The sequence below is a fragment of the Cherax quadricarinatus genome, unplaced genomic scaffold (genome assembly GCF_038502225.1).
Source record: "Cherax quadricarinatus isolate ZL_2023a unplaced genomic scaffold, ASM3850222v1 Contig501, whole genome shotgun sequence".
NCBI lineage: Eukaryota > Metazoa > Arthropoda > Malacostraca > Decapoda > Parastacidae > Cherax > Cherax quadricarinatus.
The window spans coordinates 105,949-124,821 of NW_027195527.1; the positions used below are offsets into that span (position 1 = coordinate 105,949).

An 18,873-nucleotide genomic window follows, 5' to 3' on the forward strand; every position below is an offset into this window, starting at 1 on the left:
CGTTCGGCCAGTAGTAATAGCCTGGTTCATCAGGCCCTAATTTTCCAGGCCTGCGGGGGCACTGATGCCCCCCCCTTTCGGGAACGTCCTTCAGGTATCCTTCAAGACTGCCAACAGTATCTCTATCATAGCCAAAAGGAAAATGATAGGCTGTATAAGTAGAACCTTCAAAACAAGGGACGCCAAGTCAATGCTGATACTCTAAGTCAGTAGCCCTCAACCTTTTAGTATGAAAACTAATTTGAAAAGCCAAATTTAAAGTAGGGCCGCATTTTGTAATTTTTGTAATTGTTGACACTGTGCAGTATGGAACCTACATAGAAGTTGATTCATAATTTCACGTGAGGGTTGCATCCATTTCCTAGAAGGGCCACATGCGGCCCTCGGGCTGCAGGTTGGGGAACCATGCTCTAAGTCACTTGTTCTCTAGATTGGAATACTGCTGTACTCTAACAGGTCCGTTCAATGGAGGTGAAATTGCAGACCTGGAGAATATGCAAAGAACCTTCACTGCCCGCACAGATTCAGTTAAGCACCTAAATTACTGGGAACGTTTGAAGTCCCTTGATCTGTACTCCTTGGAATGTAGACGAGACACATTCTAGTCCACATCTGAAAAATTCTACGAGTGGTCCCAAATAAATCATTCCCCATGAAAGGGGCTTGGCAGACAGTACAGTACCCCCAACGAAGAGCAGGGGAGCAATGAGTACACTATGGGAAAACTCACTAAGTGTGAAGGGACCACGACTTTTCAGCATCCTCCCTCCATACATAGGAGGATTTACCAATAGACTCCTGGCTGTTTTCAATATAGAACTTGAGAAGTTTCTCAAGTTAGTCCTTGATCAGCCAGGCTGTGGTGCTTATGTTGGATTTCGTGTGACTAGCACCAACAGCCTAGTTGATATGGCCATTCACTGGAAGGTCTGGTCTGACTGAGCCGCAAGGGCGCTGACCCTCGAAACATACTCCGGGTAAACTCTAGGTAAGTAATCCAAGGAAGTCAAGCAGTGGGGTTTATTTCCATTCTGGTCCTTATGTCTTCTTTAGGATGCACCCTACAAAAATTGACTAACTCAAAAGTATCCATTTACTGTTAGGTGAGCAGGGGAAGCAGTGTAAAGACACCCATACGTCCAGCCTCGCTCGAACTCGAACCCGGGACTATCACTAAGCTAGGAGCCACGAAAGCCAGGAAAATGACAAGTTGGATCATGAGAACTTTCTAAACAAGAAAAGTCACGACAATAATGGAACCCTTTAAATCATAAGTGCTCGCACATCTCCAATACTGTCCATAGCGACAAGGACGTCTAATATTTCGAAGCGTTTGAAAATAAACTTTCTGGAACGGAGAACAAAATTACTTAATAATATATATAGGAACATGAAAAATGCTAGAACGCGAGAATCTGCACACTGCCAAAACTTTCTGGTGAAAGATATTGGAGGAAATTAACAATAAAGCCAGTGAAAAGTTGGGGTAAGACGAAGTGATGATATACCTTTTATGGGCTTCAAGAGTTATTTCTACTTTCACAGCCCGGTCTGAGGCCAGACTTCTTTGTTGAAAGCCTGATCAAGCAGGGTGTTACTGCCCGAAGCCTACAAACACCACAGTGTGGCTGATCTGGCACTTCCTACAGAAAATAGCCCAGTTCCTCTTGAAGATTTCTAACAATGTTTTAGCAATATTTATTATATTTGCAGGTAGAAAGTTGAGATTTATTTCCATTCTTAACATACATACATACTTAACTGAACTTTTTTTTTTTGCTTCTACAATTTTTTTTGCAATCACTTTTTATTTTCTTCTTTATCCTGTGTACATAGTATATATAGAGCTGTTAGGCATTCCTGAATTGTACGGTACCTTTAAGTATACCGTTGATGAGTTTCGAGAGTTTTCCTTCCCTGGCAGCTCAGCCTTGAGCCAGGTTTGTCTGGCTGCAATTAAGATTTTTTTTTTTTACTGTAAATGCTTTCGTTTATAAACAACCTGAGAATGCGTCATCCAATAGTTTCAAAATTTTAAAAGTTCATGCAACTACTGATAAGACCATTCTTGGAGTTTGGTTTCTGTAAGATAGAGTCCAAGTAACTAGGAATCTGCGATTAGTTGAGAGTACTGAAAGTGGTAGTGCCAGCAGACAGACGACTAGCTAACAACCACAGCTACATGCAATAAAAAAAGTACCCACATGACCTGTGGTGAGCCTGCTGACTCATAAAAACAAAGTATAAAAAATGTTAGAAACAAGTAAAATAAAGAAATTATCACTAAGGCAAATACAAGGATTGATATAATTAAGGTAATTACAAATAAGCTCACCATACTAAATACTTTAGATAAAGTTTTCATTTTCAGCAATAATGGAAGAGAGATCAATAATGCAAATGATAAAAAAGAACAGGTAAGGAAAATAATCATAAAGAATACAGATGACTTGAGTCTAGCAGAACAAGCACTTAGCCATTCGCAGCAGGAAAGGCAAACATGAAAGTGCGAGGGCAATAATCCTGTTTTACACTCGCACATGCTAAGTAAACACAAGTGTTTAAAGAAAGTCAAGGACTATAATTAACACGAAGACTAAGTTCATAGCTATTAGGCAAGATTCACTGAAAGTTAAACCACAAAAATCAACAAGAATCAATATATATATATATATATATATATATATATATATATATATATATATATATATATATATATATATATATATATATATATATATATATATATATTGGGGTCCACCTCTGGTGTAAATTGTGGGACCCATAGCCTCGGAGAAGTGGATAAAAAGGCTTCAAGGAAAAATATTTGGATTTCTTCTTGAAGCCGTTTGAATATTATATATATATATATATATATATATATATATATATATATATATATATATATATATATATATATATATATAATGAATATGAGAGAGGGGGAGGGGGACAAAACACTTTCATAATGTGTGGGATACCACCTAGCATATACCAGGAAAACTGTACGGTAGGGTTATTATTGAAAGAATTAGAGGTAAGACAGAATGTAGGATTGCGGATGAGCAAGGAGGTTTTAGAGTGGGTAGGGGATGTGTAGATCAAGTGTTTACATTGAAGCATATATGTGAACAGTATTTAGATAAAGGTAAGGAAGTTTTTATTGCATTTATGGATTTAGAAAAGGCATATAATAGAGTGGATAAGGAAGCAATGTGGCAGATGTTGCAAGTATGTGGAATAGGTGGTAAGTTACTAAATGCTGTTTTTATGAGGATAGTGAGGCTAAGGTTAGGGTGTGTAGACGAGAGGGAGACTACTTCCCGGTAAAAGTAGGTCTTAGACAGGGATGTGTAATGTCACCATGGCTGTTTAATATATTTATAGATGGGGTTGTAAAAGAAGTAAATGCTAGGGTGTTGGGGAGAGGGGTGGGATTAAATTATGGGGAATCAAATACAAAATGGGAATTGACACAGTTACCTTTTGCTGATGATACTGTGCTTATGGGAGATTCTAAAGAAAAGTTGCAAAGGTTAGTGGACGAATTTGGGAGTGTGTGTAAAGGTAGAAAGTTGAAAGTGAACATAGAAAAGAGTAAGGTGATGTGGGTATCAAATGATTTAGATAAAGAAAAATTGGATATCAAATTGGGGAGGAGGAGTAAGGAAGAAATGAATGTTTTCAGATATTTGGGAGTTGACGTGTCGGCGGATGGATTTATGAAGGATGAAGTTAATCATAGAATTGATGAAGGAAAAAAGGTGAGTGTTGCATTGAGGTATATGTGGAGACAAAAAACGTTATCTATGGAGGCAAAGAAGGGAATGTATGAAAGTATAGTAGTACCAACACTCTTATATGGGTGTGAAGCTTGGGTTGTAAATGCAGCAGCGAGGAGGCGGTTGGAGGCAGTGGAGATGCCCTAAGGGCAATGTGTGGTGTAAATATTATGCAGAAAATTCGGTGTGTGGAAATTAGGAGAAGGCGTGGACTTAATAAAAGTATTTAGTCAGAGGGCTGAAGAGGGGTTGAGGTGGTTTGGTCATTTAGAGAGAATGGATCAAAGTAGAATGACATGAAGAGCGTATAAATCTGTAGGGTAAGGAAGGCGGGGTAGGAATCGTCCTCGAAAAGGTTGGAAGGAAGGGGTAAAGGAGGTTTAGTGGGCGAGAGGCTTGGACTTCCAGCAAGCGTGCGTGAGCGTGTTCGATAGGAGTGAATAGAGACGATTGGTATTTGGGACCTGACGAGCTGTTGGAGTGTGAGCAGGGTAATATTTAGTGAAGGGATTCAGGGAAACCGGTTTTTATATAGCCGGACTTGAGTCCTAGAAATGGGAAGTACAATGCCTGTACTTTAAAGGAGCGGTTTGGGATATTGGCAGTTTGCAGGGATATGTTGTGTATCTTTATACGTATATGCTTCTAAACTGTTGTATTCTGAGCACTTCTGCAAAAACAGTGATTATGTGTGAGATGAAAGTGTTGAATGATGAAAGTATTTTCTTTTTGTGTATTTTCTTTCTTTTTGGGTCACCCTGCCTCGGTGGGAGACGGCCGACTTGTTTATATATATATATATATATATATATATATATATATATATATATATATATATATATATATATTTAAAAATACAGGGAGGTACCACCTCTATAACTGGACTGGGAACCCTCATCCTCAGAGAAGACAATAAATGTGCCTCAGCAAAAACTCAAGGTTCTCCCCTGAACTATTATACACACACACACACATTATATATATATATATATATATATATATATATATATATATATGACCTCAGCATGGCCATCCAGAGGGAAAATGCATGCTGCATACTGGGCTCGCGTCTGGCTTCAGAGGAGCTGGAGGCGATTCATAACCTTTGACATGTTGTACCAATGTACTCATGTTTGTGTTTTCTATCAATGTGTTCTGTCTATTAATAAAGTACATATATAATATAAATTATAGGGGATGGTAAGAGAAGAAAATATTCAAACAGCTCCGGGGAGAACTTTGAGTTTTCCCAGAGGTACGTTTGTCTTCTCGGAGGATGAGGGTCACCAGTAAAGTTCTAGAGGTGGTACCTTCCTATATTATAATTACATATATATATATATATATATATATATATATATATATATATATATATATATATATATATATATATATATATATATATATATATATATATAATGAATATAAGACAGAGAGGGGGAGGTGAACAAAACACTTTCATAATGTGTGGGATACCACCTAGCAATAACCTCCAGGTAACCAGGTAGCATATGAGAATTCAGGGCACTAAAACCTAGAACTGGAGGCGGAAATAAACGAGAACAGCTAGGGAAAGTACAAATTTGTAGATTTTAAGTAAATCTCTCCTAAAGGCTAGAAGTAAATAATATAAACAGAAGTCGCTGATGATAGATACATGGAAACCAAAAAAACAGATAACATATATTAAACATGATGGTATGTGAAATCCATTATTCAGAATGGAAGAGAACAGAGTCGGGAAAAACTCTGGCGAAATATAAATATAGGCAAAAATTGTACAAACTAATGAAATTAGAACCCAGAGCATAAATAATGCATAAATTTTAGGAGTATAAATGCAAAGTCAGGATGAAAAATTCATATATGCAAATGTGCATAACCTAGGTGACAATAGTATGAAGCAGTTCTCTTTAAAAAGGAGAACACACAATAATAATAAAAAATGATTTAACATCAGGAACTGGAAAGTCATATAAAACAAATTATGTTTGAAACAATAGAGAAAGTTTGTTTGAACCTCTGGCGAGGTTCAAACAAGCCACAGGTGAGTATACTGTTGTGTGACACGTGAGATGTTTGAACCTCTGTTACTTTGAGTTAGACTGCTTTCTCTGTTCATGAAGCATTTTGATTTATGAATATACTGTAGTCTATGTATTTTTCAAAAGATGGACAAGTAAACCAATGGAAGGTCTTGGTAAGAATACCAAAAGTTCCAGTGACAGGTCATGATACGACTAAGACCCGTGCCAGGCCCTTGTCCCAGACACATCTTGCCACGATAAACACAGAAGACATTTTGAAAACAAATACTTGAAATGAGCAGACAGATCTCGGAACTGATAAATATAATTTAAGAAGTAAACTACTGGAATTACTAACTTTGATTGATAAAGATGGAAAATGAGAAAAGTTCGCAAGACAAAGGAGATAACAGATTAGGAATATTTACAATCATAGGAAACAAGGTGCAGTTTCAAATTATGAAAAAGCGATACAGAAAGAAAACTAGAAAATGCCTTTACTTATAGGTATGGTAATTGAAATATATGTGGCATTATGTGCTATAACTGCTACACATTATAAACATGTATTTAACAAGCCAAATACTAAGGAATAACGCTACCAGCACAGTGCTGCTCATTAGTACAAACAAATAATCCCACAGGTAACATACAGAACAGTAATGTGTACTCACTTAATAATCTCACAGATAATGTATAGAGCAGTATCGTGTACTAATCGCTGAATAACCTCACAGGGAATATAAAGAGTAAGTATAGTGTACTTACTGAATAGGAGGCGATGAGGAAGGCAGCATTGGCTCTCTTCTGCAAGTCAGTGGTGGTGTAGTGAACGATCTTCTTCTTGGCCAGTGACAGAGACTGAAAAAAAATTATTATTGAAATTAATGTGGGTTTGAGTAGGAACGTAATAACATCGATAACTCACACCTACCTGTAAAACTCGAATATACTGTATGTACAGTATACATGTGCTTTAGAAAAAAGTAATAAACGAGTTCAACTATTTTTTTTCAAGAAAAGAACGAGATTGTAACTCAGTATGTGCTAACCTTAAGATTTACCATTCGATTGTGAAGGCTACAGTAAGATTCGCACTCATATGCAAGGAATACTATGTATGGCATAAAGACACCAGAGCTTTATATGGCCACAGAAACTGGTGTTGGTGGAAGTTCGTCTCAAAAAAAAAAGGTACATACAGTAGTTCACAGGACAGCCGGGACGCCTGCAAACTTTACCCGAGATAACGTATCGAATTTTACTGCAGCCTCCAGAGTTCAGCAGTAAAATGTAGGATTAGCTCATGCTGAACCTCAGGTTCCAATCCCAGTCATTCTCTCTCTCTATTTGTTTTGTGTGTGTGTGTGTGTGTGTGTGTGTGTGTGTGTGTGTGTGTGTGTGTGTGTGTGTGTGTGTGTGTGTGTGTGTGTGTGTGTGTGTGTGTGTGTGTGTGTACCATTTTGACCTAGGCATGTGTGTGTGTGTGTGTGTGTGTGTGTGTGTGTGTGTGTGTGTGTGTGTGTGTGTGTGTGTGTGTGTGTGACTGTGCGTGTGACTGTGCGTGTGACTGTGCGTGTGACTGTGCGTGTGACTGTGCGTGTGACTGTCCGTGTGACTGTCCGTGTGACTGTGCGTGTGACTGTCCGTGTGACTGTGTGTGTGTGTGTGTGTGTGTGACTGCGTGTGACTGTGCGTGTGACTGTGCGTGTGACTGTGCGTGTGACTGTCCGTGTGACTGTCCGTGTGACTGTCCGTGTGACTGTGTGACTGTCTGTGTGACTGTGTGACTGTGTGTGTGCGTGTGACTGTGCGTGTGACTGTGCGTGTGACTGTGCGTGTGACTGTGCGTGTGACTGTGTGTGTGACTGTGTGTGTGACTGTGTGTGTGTACTCACCTAATTGTACTCACCTAATTGTGGTTGCAGGGGTCGAGACTCAGCTCCTGGCCCCGCCTCTTCACTGATCGCTACTGGATCCTCTCTCTCTCTGCTTCCTGAGCTTTGTCATACCTCTTCTTAAAATTATGTATGGTTCCTGCCTCCACTACTTCACTTGCTAGGCTATTCCACTTGCTGACAACTCTATGACAGAAGAAATACTTCCTAACGTCCTTGTGACTCGTCTGAGTCTTCAGCTTCCAGTTGTGACCCCTTGTCCCTGTGTCCCCTCTCTGGAACATCCTATCTCTGTCCACCTTGTCTATTCCCCGCAGTATCTTGTATGTCGTTATCATGTCTCCCCTGACCCTTCTGTCCTCCAGTGTCGTCAGTCCGATTTCCCTTAACCTTTCCTCGTACGACATTCCCTTGAGCTCTGGGACTAGCCTTGTTGCAAACCTTTGTACTTTCTCTAACTTCTTGACGTGCTTGACCAGGTGTGGGTTCCAGACTGATGCTGCATACTCCAGTATGGGCCTAACATACACAGTGTACAGTGTTTTGAACGATTCCTTATTAAGGTATCGGAACGCTATTCTCAGGTTTGCCAGGCGCCCGTATGCTGCAGCGGTTATTTGGTTGATGTGTGCCTCCGGTGATGTGCTCGGTGTTATGGTCACCCCAAGGTCTTTCTCCCTGAGTGAGGTCTGTAGTCTTTGTCCACCTAGCCTATACTCTGTCTGCGGTCTTCTTTGCCCCTCCCCAATCTTCATGACTTTGCATTTGGCTGGATTGAATTCGAGAAGCCAGTTGCTGGACCACATGTCCAGCTTGTGCGTGTGACTGTGCATGTGACTGTCCGTGTGACTGTGCGTGTGACTGTCCGTGTGACTGTCCGTGTGACTGTCCGTGTGACTGTCCGTGTGTCTCGTGCCGAACAGGTAAAACTTGCGATTCTGGCTTAAATAGCAATGCTATTTTTTCCGAACAAGGCAAGCAAAAATTTGTGTATACAATAATTTCGCAAAAATCCTTCTGTGCCTAACGAAAAAACATTTCATTGTGTTTATTATTAAATTATTGTAAACTTATTTAAAATATATTTAGGTAAGTGTTATAATAAGGCTAGGTAAGTTTTCTAAGGAGCTTTTGGTACAAAATTTCTATTTTTTTCCATTAACATAAATGAAAAATATATCTTTAAATATAAAAATTATTTTTAGAAAGGACCTCATTTTAAATAAGTTATGCCAACTTTTACCTATTCATATATATATATATATATATATATATATATATATATATATATATATATATATATATATATATATATATATATATATATATATATATATATATATGTACGTCGTGCCGAATAGGCAGAACTTGCGATCTTGGCTTATAGGACAAGTGAAAATTTGTGCATGTAATAATTTCACCAAAATCATTTCTGAACCTAACAAAAAAAAAATTCACCGTGTTTGTTTAGTATTAAATTGTCAACAAATCTAAAATATATTTAGTTGGGTTAGGCTAAAATAAATTGCTCTTGTTATAATAAGGTTAGGTAAGTTTTCTAAGATTCTTTTGGTGCAAAATTAAAAATTTTTACATGAAAAAAATATATCTTTAAACGTATAAAAGAAAATTTCAGAAAGGACTTAATTTTAAATGAGTTCTTGTTAATTGACCAATTTACATATTCGGCACATTATATGCATATATTCAGAGAGAGAGGAGGGGGGTGTTATCAGAAAACATGACGAGTAGAAGGGCTAGGAACGCCAACGTGAGATTCTCAGATAAAAAAAAAAAAAAAAAAAAAACGACAGCATCAAAGGCCAAAACGGAAGCAAAGTTATTCCAGAATTTTTTTTGAAGGCGTGACTGTAAATTACTAAGTCACTGAGAAGGTAAATTACGGAAGTAGGAGCCTTTTCATTGGTTTATTTTGCACAACCTCCTTTCTCACTCATCTCAGCATGTTATGGCAGTGTGCAGATTTGGAACTAGGCCCTCAAGTACTTTCCACCTACATTATCATGTCTCTCTCTCTCCTCCGCTCCTTTGATATACCTTACCTTTGAAGAATTTCGAGAGTATATCTACTCTCTGAGCCCGGCTCGTCTGGTGCTCGCCTGGTCAACCAGGCTGTTGCTGCTGGAGGCCCGCTGCCCCACATATCCATCACAGCCTGGTTGATCTGGCAACTGGTGAAGATACTTGTCTAGTTTCCTCTTGAAGGCTTCAACACTTGTTCCAGCAGTGTTTCTGATATCTTCTGGTAAGATGTTGAAAAGTCTGGGACCCCGGATGTTGATACAGTGTTCCCTTATTGTCCCCACCGCATCCCTGCTCCTCACTGGGTTTATTTTACACTTCATCCCATATCTCTCACTCCAGTATGTTGTTATGGCAGTGTGCAGATTTGGGACCAAGCCCTCAAGTACCTTCCAGGTATATATTATCATGTACTTCTCTCTCCTCCGCTTCAAAGAGTACATGTTCAAGACTTGCAGGCGTTCCCAGTAGTTTAGGTGCTTTATTGGCTCAATGTGAGCCGTAAACGATCTCTGTATTTGTTCCAGCTCCGATATTTCTCCTGCCCTGAACGGGGCCGTCAGCACTGAGCAATATTCTAAGTGAGAGAGCACTAGCGATTTGTCGAGTGTCACCATCGGCATTGTTTCCCTTGTTTTGAAAGTTCTCAATACCCACCCAGTCATCTTCCTGGCTGTCGTGATCTTTGTCTTGTTATGGTCTTTAAAAGAAAGGTCCGCTGACATAATTATTCCTAGGTCTTTTACGTGTTCCTTACGTTCTATTTGGTGACCCTCTTGAGTTTTGTATATAGTGCTCCTTTTGAGCTCTTCATTCTTTCCATACCTAAGCAGCTGGAACTTATCACCATTGAAGGTCATGTTGTTTTCCACTGGCCACTGGAAAACCCTGTTTATGTCTCTCACAAGTATATATTTAAGACTGAGACGTTTCCAGCAATTTAAATGCTTTATTGTTCTATGCGGATCGTATATGATTATCTGTTCTCGCTTTGATATCTCTGTACTGCCCTGAACGGGAAATATATAAATTCAGTCAGATACCTAAATTATTTGGAATGCCTGAATTCTTTTGAACTGTATTCTCTGAAACGCAAGAAGAATGATACATAATAATTAACATCTGTAAAGTTCTGGAGAGACTGGTCCTCAATCTGCACACCGACATTACTCTCTACGAGAACATGAGGCTTAGCATACGGTGTAAATACCTCCAATTACGAGCAGACATACAATGAGTACACAAAAAGAACTCGATAAATGTACGACGACCAAGACTTTCAGCAGCCAGGGACGGCGCCAGAATTTCTGGTACTGAGGATGGGGGCTTAGGTGTGGCCATCTGGTCGGAAGGAGTGGATAGACCTATTTTAAAGCAGTATTATTATTACTATCTTTATTTGGAGAGTTGAGTGAATTTGGGAGGCCTGTATGGTGTTGATAGTGGCGCCGCCAAATGGACATTACCAACAAACCCCTAGTTGTCCGCAAGAAGTAACCTAATGAGTTACTCCTGGAGGTTACCTGGAGGTTATTCCGGGGATCAACGCTCCCGCGGCCCGGTCCATCACCAGGCCCCAGTGGATCAGGGCCTGATCAACTAGGCTGTTACTGCTGGCCGCACGCAGTCCAACGTACGAGCCACAGCCCGGCTGATCCGGCACTGACTTTAGGTATTTGTCCAGCTCTCTCTTGAAGGCAGCCAGGGGTTTATTGGCAATTCCCCTAATGCTTGATGGGAGGCTGTTGAACAGTCTTGGGCCCCGGACACTTATGGTGTTTTCCCTTAGTGTACCAATGGCGCCCCTACTTTTTATTGGCGGCATTTTGCATCACCTGCCCAGTCTTTTACTTTCGTAGGGAGTGATTTCTGTGTGCAGATTTGGAACCATTCCTTCCAGGATTTTCCAAGTGTAGATTATGATATATCTCTCCCTCCTGTGTTCCAACGAGTACAAGTCAAGTGCTTCCAGGCGTAGCCAGTAGTTAAGGTGCTTGACAGAACTTACACGTGCAGTAAAGGATCTCTGTACACTCTCTAGATCTGCAATTTCACCTGCTTTGAATGGAGATGTTAATGTACAGCAGTATTCCAGCCTAGAGAGAACAAGTGATTTGAAAAGGATCATCATTGGCTTGGCATCTCTCGTTTTGAACTTTCTCATTATCCATCCTATCATTTTCTTTGCACTTGCGATCGTGGCACTGTTGTGATCCTTGAGAGTGAGATCCTCAGACATTACTACTCCCAGGTCCCTTACATTATTTTTCCGCTCTATTGTATGGCCAGAGTCTGTAGTATACTCTGTTCTAGTTATTATCTCCTCCAGTTTTCCATAACGGAGTAGTTGGAATTTGTCCTCAGTGAACATCATATTGTTTACCGTTGCCCACTGGAAAACTTTGTTTATATCTTCTTGGAGGTTAACCGCATCCTCAGCAGATGACAGCCTCATGCAGATCCTAGTGTCATCCGCAAAGGATGATACGGTGCTGTGATGTATATCTCTGTCTATTCAGTTCCTCATCAGATGGGCTGTGTATATGCTGGACTGTGTGCAGCTATTACTTAAGAGCCTTCTTGATCAAGATAGCAACCATGAGACCTGATTTGGGAGCAGGCCGCGTGGGCGGTGACCCCCGGGATCGTCTTCAGGTAACCTTGAGGTAACCAGGCACCAGCACGCATAGTGTTGAAGAGTTATGCATACTTGCTCAGCATCTCCCCTTCACCCCGACACCCTCATGAGAAACAGTAGGTAACAATCAATATGCTGTACCCACTTGCTGGCCTCTCATTCGATTCCTTCATAACCAAAATTTTATGTAGGCATTATTGCATCCGGGCATAAATCAAGCTGACAAGAAAATTACAGTGAGCAAGTAGCCCGGCCACTTCTTTAAGTTAGTGCCCTTTAAAGGCAAGGAAGTTGGGATGGAGCGGGCGTGTACCACCGCTAGAGGCTAGTGGCACACCCAACGGAACACAAACCACAAAGTTCCCACAATATTCTCACTCATGTCTTTCATAAGTCTTCTGAAGGAGTCTGGGGCATGTACTGTTTTTTTTTTTTAACTGTCTACACCAGCAGTACCCTACCGAGCCTTATATGGTACATAAATCAGTGGTAGAGCAATTAGTTCACAACTTAACTCCTGGCTGCCTTCAAGAGAGAGCTGGACAGATACCTTAAGTCAGTGCCGGATCAGCCGGACTGTGGCTCGTACGTTGGACTGCGTGCGGCCAGCAGTAACAGCCTGGTTGATCAGGCCCTCATCCACCGGGAGGCCTGGTTATGGACCGGGCCGCGGGGGCGTTGATCCCCGGAATAACCTCCAGGTAACCCAAGTTCGATTCCCAGGCAAGGCGAGAAGCGAATTTTCTCCTGTTGTCCTAGCAGTAAATAGATACCTAGTATGAATTAGTCGGCTATTATAGGCAGTCTCCTGGACAAGAGGAGCGAAGGCCCCAACGGAAGGAAGTCTTGTTATTCTTCTGTAAAGGTAAAGTTGTTTTTTTTTTTCATATTCAGACGAGTCCCATACACGAAGTAATGAAAAACGAAGGGGTATTATAGGTTATCGGTTCTGGGTATCATAGTTTCTGCGGCCGTGTTTTTGACCAGATCTCTTTCATGTATAGGATGTATTACCGAGCTCAGAACACTTAAGGAGGGGTGTTAATGTTGCAGTTTAAAAACTGTAGTGTAAAGCACCCTTCTGGCAAGACAGTGATGGAGTGAATGATGGTGAAAGTTTTTCTTTTTCGGGCCACCCTGCCTTGGTGGGAATCGGCCGGTGTGATAATAAAAAATAAATAAAAATATATATATATATATATATATATATATATATATATATATATATATATATATATATATATATATATATATATATATATAATCACGAAGTAGAAAAAATATGATCTATTTAATATTTAACGTGTTCTTGAGACAATAAAAAAACCTTCAGATTTGATTCGCAGTTATATGACAGGAAGATTGCAACTCCCTGGATGGTCATTTTATAGCAACTTCAGCAGTGTTACTACTAATTTATTCTAATCTAGGTTTCTCTGTCATATTCCCTCAAGCAGGAGGGTTTAATATTTAGTGTTGAAATCTGCCAGCCTGACCTGGGAGGCTTCAGTAGAGCAATGAAGATATATCAAGTATATACCATTAAAGGTTCAGCAGCTACGGCAGCTTCAACGTTATCGTTCTAGCACAGCTGGAGTCATTATTATTGGCAATTACCATCTCTCAGGATGGCCTATCCCATACACTGAAGAAATGGAACTTTGAAGTTATTTCCATCATACCAGGTAGGTAGGTACCAGAGCAGGGTTAACAAATTACATAGAGGAGACGGGAAAAATAAGAATGGGAGAGAAATTTCGATGAAATAATATATCTAACTGCAAACATTTTAATACTCTACACAAAAAAAAAAGAAGAGAGGAAAAGGGTAGGAGGGCATCAAGATACTTAAATTTTACGATAATGGTGATTTTGGCATTCATAAACATATAACAATGCAGAGTTATTACATGTCTAAGAGTACATAATGGCGCTAGCTTCACGAATTTTTAATGTATCAAAATTGGATACAACAGCACTATGCTCATACTACTTACTGCTTTAGAGGAAGGGGGAAGGAGTGAAGGTACAAGCGGAGGAGGAGGGGGAGGGAGGGTGACCTTGGGCTAGCGTCATGTACCTACCACAACCCTGTTCACTCGTACACAAAAACTTGCTGATGCTCATTATGGTACACCTGGTTGCTGCCACCACCGCCGGCACCTGACATTGTTCCTTCCACAAGACAACTAATGCCACCATCACCACCCTTGGCACCTAACACTGTTTCTGCCACATTATAACCACTATTACCATCATCACTACCACAAAAAACACACTGAACTTCAAAAATGTTACCTTTACCCCCAATAAATGTTTCCCCATTACCTCCAATAAGCAGATATTGTCACCGTCGTCACCACCTGGACTGGATTCGTAAAATTCCTAATTTATAAAAAAGTACAACGTACCACTCAGTAACCTCTGGAGAAAGAGCTTAGAACTAGGTGAAATACCAGAGATTTTAAAGAGCGCTGACATAGCCCTTTTGCATAATGAAGACAGTAGAGCGCTAGCCAAAAATTACGGATCAGGAGCCCTAACATCCTACATCATGTTACTGAATGAGTGATGAGACGCCAAATTACAAGCTTTATAGAACAGCACAATTTGCACAACCCAAACCAGCATGATTTTAGATTAGGGAGATCATCCTTGTCGCAACTGCCTAATCACTATGACAGAATTACGGAGGCGTTGGAAGAAAACCAAAACGCAAATGTGGTATACACGGATTTTGCAAAGACGTCTGACAAATGTGATCATAAAATGGAAGGGGGGGGGGTAGGTAAAATGGGGGTATATGTATAACGGGGAAGGTAGGCAATAAATTTTAAATTTTCCGACATAGACCACAAATAGTAGTACAGAGCAAAATCCAGCATTTGCGAGATAAAAAGCTTACTACCTCAAGATATAGCCTTGGCGTCTCTACTGTTTCTTATCCTCACAGCATAAAAATCTTTGAAAGAGTGCTAAGAAGCACGATTGCAAATCACTTGGAATCCCAAAAACTGCACAACCCAGGGCAACATGGGTTCAGAGCAGGTCGCTCATGCCTATTGCAACTACTGGATCACTATGATATGGTCTTGGATGCCCTGGAAGAAAAAACAGAATGCAATGTAATATACACAGACTTTGCAAAAGCCTTTGACAAGTGCGATCATGGTGTAATAGCGCACAAAATACGTGCTAAATGAATAACTGGCGAAGTGGGGAGATGGATCTTCAACTTTCTAACCAATCGAACACAAACAGTAGTAATAAACAGAGTTAAATCGGAAGCTGCCATACCTCTATACCTTCGAAGAGTTTCGAGTTTCACTACTCTCGCCACAGTGAAAAGCTGTGTTCCACAAGGCACAGTGAAAAGCTCTGTTCCACAAGGCACATTGAAAAACTGTTCCACAAGGCACAGTACTCGTCCCCATCCTGTTCCTCATCCTCATATCAGACACAAACAGAGATGTAATCCACAGAACCGTATCATCTTTTGCAGATGATACCCGGATCTGCATGAGACTGTCATCTATTGAGGACACTGTTAACCTCCAAGAAGATATAAACCAAGTTTTCCAATGGGCAACGGAAAACAATATGATGTTCAATGAAGACAAATTCCAGCTACTCAGTTATGGAAAACTGGAGGAGATAAAAATTAGAACTAAGTATACTACAAACTTTGATCATACAATAGAGCGAAAAAATAATGTGAGGGACCTGATAGTGGTAATGTCTGAGGATTTCACTATCAATGATCACAACAGTGGCACGATCACAACTGCAAAGAAAATGATAGGATGAATAATGAGAACGTTCAAAACAAGAGATGCCAAGCCAGTGATGATTCTTTTCAAATCACTTGTTCTCTCTAGGCTGGAATACTGCTGTACATAACATCTCCGTTTAAAGCAGGTGAAATTGCAGATCTAGAGAGAGAACATTTACTGCACATATAAGTTCCATCAAACATCTCAACTACTGGGAACGCTTGGAAGCGCTTGACTTGCACTCGCTGAAACGCAGGCAAGAGAGAGAGATCATAATCTACACCTGGAAAATTCTAGAAGGCCTGGTCCCGAATCTGCACACAGAAATCACTCCCTACGAAAGTAAAAGACTGGGCAAGCAGTGCAAAATACTCCCAGTGAAAAGTAGGGGCGCCATTGGTACACTAAGAAAAAAAACAATACGTGTCCGGGGCCCAAGACTGTTCAACAGCCTCCCCCCATGCATAAGGGGAATTACCAATAGGCCCCTGACTGCCTTCAAAAGAGCTGGACAGATGCTTAGTCGGTGCCGAATCAGCCGGGCTGTGGTTCATACGTTGGACCACGTGTGGCCAGCAGTAACAGCCTGGTTGATCAGGCCCTGATCCACCGCCAGGCCGCAGGGGCATTCATCCCCGGAATGCCCTCCAGGTAGGTAGACTCCAGGTAGACAGCAGACAAAAACACTCGCCACAGTTTTGCATCATCATTTGCTGATATCAAAATAAGCATGAAAATCACCCCAGTAGAAGACAAAAAATAGTAGGAAGATATAAGCATAATTTTCCAGTGGGCAGTGAAGACCAACATGACGTTCAATGGTTATAAGTTCCAGGTGCTTAGATACTGAAAGAATGAATAATTCGAAAGGGACAGTTTACATAATCCAAGAGAATCAACAAATAGCAAGAAAGGAACACAACAAAGATAGGGGAGTGGTTATGTCGACTGACCTTTCATTCAAAGAACCCCCTCCCCCACAAGCACCGAAGGCTCGACCCTCTCCCTGACACGCACCGAAGGAATGACCCCACTCCCCCACACATACCGAAGGCACGACCTCCTCCTCAAGCACAGGAGGCACGACCCCCTTCCACACAAGCACTGGAGGCTCGACCCCTCCCCCACAAGCACTGGAGGCTTCATCTCCTTCCCCACAAGGACCGGAGGCTCGACCCCCTCCCCCACAAGCACCGGAGGCTTCATCCTCTTCCCCACAAGAACAACAAAAACGGTTTACATCCGGGATCTAAGTCATCCAGACTGACACCACATCTCTAATAAGTAATAACAGTACAGAACAGTAGCTAGTACACCTCACGACTGACACCACAACTGCTACATCAACTATTCTATAATCTTCAGTACAGAATTTTACTACGAGCAGTGGAGAGCAACAGTCACAAATATTACTCAATAAGGAAATAATTCTGACTCGGAAATAACACGCATACATAATATTTACATTACTGACCACCGGAAACATTCTGAAGGACGTTTCCGGTGGTCAATGCCCCTTGCGGCCGGCCCCAAACCAGGGGCCTCCCGGAGAATAAAGGCCTGATTAACCAGGCTGTTGCTGCTGACCGCACGCAGTGCAAAGTACGAATCACAGTACGGCAGGTCAGTCACTGATTTAAAGAACTTGTCCAGTTCTCTCTTGAAGACTGCCAGGTGTGTGTTGGTAATTATCCTTGCGCACGGAGGAGGGCATTGAAGAGTTGGGGACCTGTGACACTCGTCGAGTTCTCTCAGTGTACTTGTCGCCTCCCTGCTCTTTAGAGGAGGTATTTGGCATCTTCTGCCAAGTCTTTTGCTATTATACAGAGCGATTTTGTGTTCGTGTCTGGGACCAATCCCTCTAGTATTTTCCAGGAGTAAATTAATATGTACTTTTCTCGTTTACGTTCCAAGGAATACAGGTGAAAGTACTTCAAGCGCTCCCAGTAGTTCAGATACTTAAGAGTATATGAATAGTAAAGGTTCTCTACGTTTTCCAGCTCAGAATCTCGTCTGTCGTGAAGGTGGCCGTCAGTAGTATACAGAAGCATCCTGACCTGGAGAGAACAAATGACTTGAGTATCATCAGCATCTCGCCTTGAAAATTCTAACTATCCAACCTATCCTTTACCTTGCGGTAGCAATGGCAACACTGTGATCTCAATCTTCCGACATCATTACTCGCACGTAGGGCTTTAACTTCATTGAATGATTTGAATTTGTCCTCTATTCCATTATAGTATTTCCTCCATTCTTCCATAGTGGAGCAACTGAAACTTGTCCCCGTTCAATATCTTATTGTTGCCTGAGGTTCCCTCTCTATGAGTGTGTCTTCGACGGACGCTACTCTCAGAGATTCTGGTGTCATCAGGAAAGGATGTTACTTTGCTATAATTTATGTCCTTGGCAATGTCGGATATAAGAATGAGAAACAAAAGTGGGACGAATGCTGTGCCTTGAGAAACAGCTTTTCACAATGGCAGCCGCAGACTACTCTGTTTACTACTACTGCTGTGGGTTCTATCTGTTAAGTTAAATATCCATCTGCTCACTATTCCAATTATTCTTTCTGCACGCGTTTTGTGCACAATCACACTATAGTCGCACTTGTCGAATGTTTTTTTTTTCAAAATCAGTGTATACTACTTCGACACCTAGCTTCCACGACTGCATCGTAATGATTGAGCAGTTGTAAAAATCAAGAGCAACCTG

The 18,873-nt window shown here is 41.0% G+C and overlaps 1 protein-coding gene across 1 annotated transcript in view; it reads right to left on the bottom strand.

Annotated features, from left to right (window-relative positions):
* The window catches only part of LOC128686525 (dual specificity protein phosphatase CDC14B), a 107,332-nt gene extending 88,911 nt beyond the window's left edge, over positions 1-18,421 (bottom strand). The window contains exons 1-2 of the mRNA XM_070080474.1: positions 18,293-18,421; positions 6,578-6,670 (exon numbers count right to left, since the gene is read on the bottom strand). Of these exons, the coding sequence (XP_069936575.1) occupies positions 6,578-6,670; positions 18,293-18,421 (222 nt within the window). The remainder of the gene's footprint in view (positions 1-6,577; positions 6,671-18,292) is intronic.
* Positions 18,422-18,873: the final 452 nt, after the last annotated feature.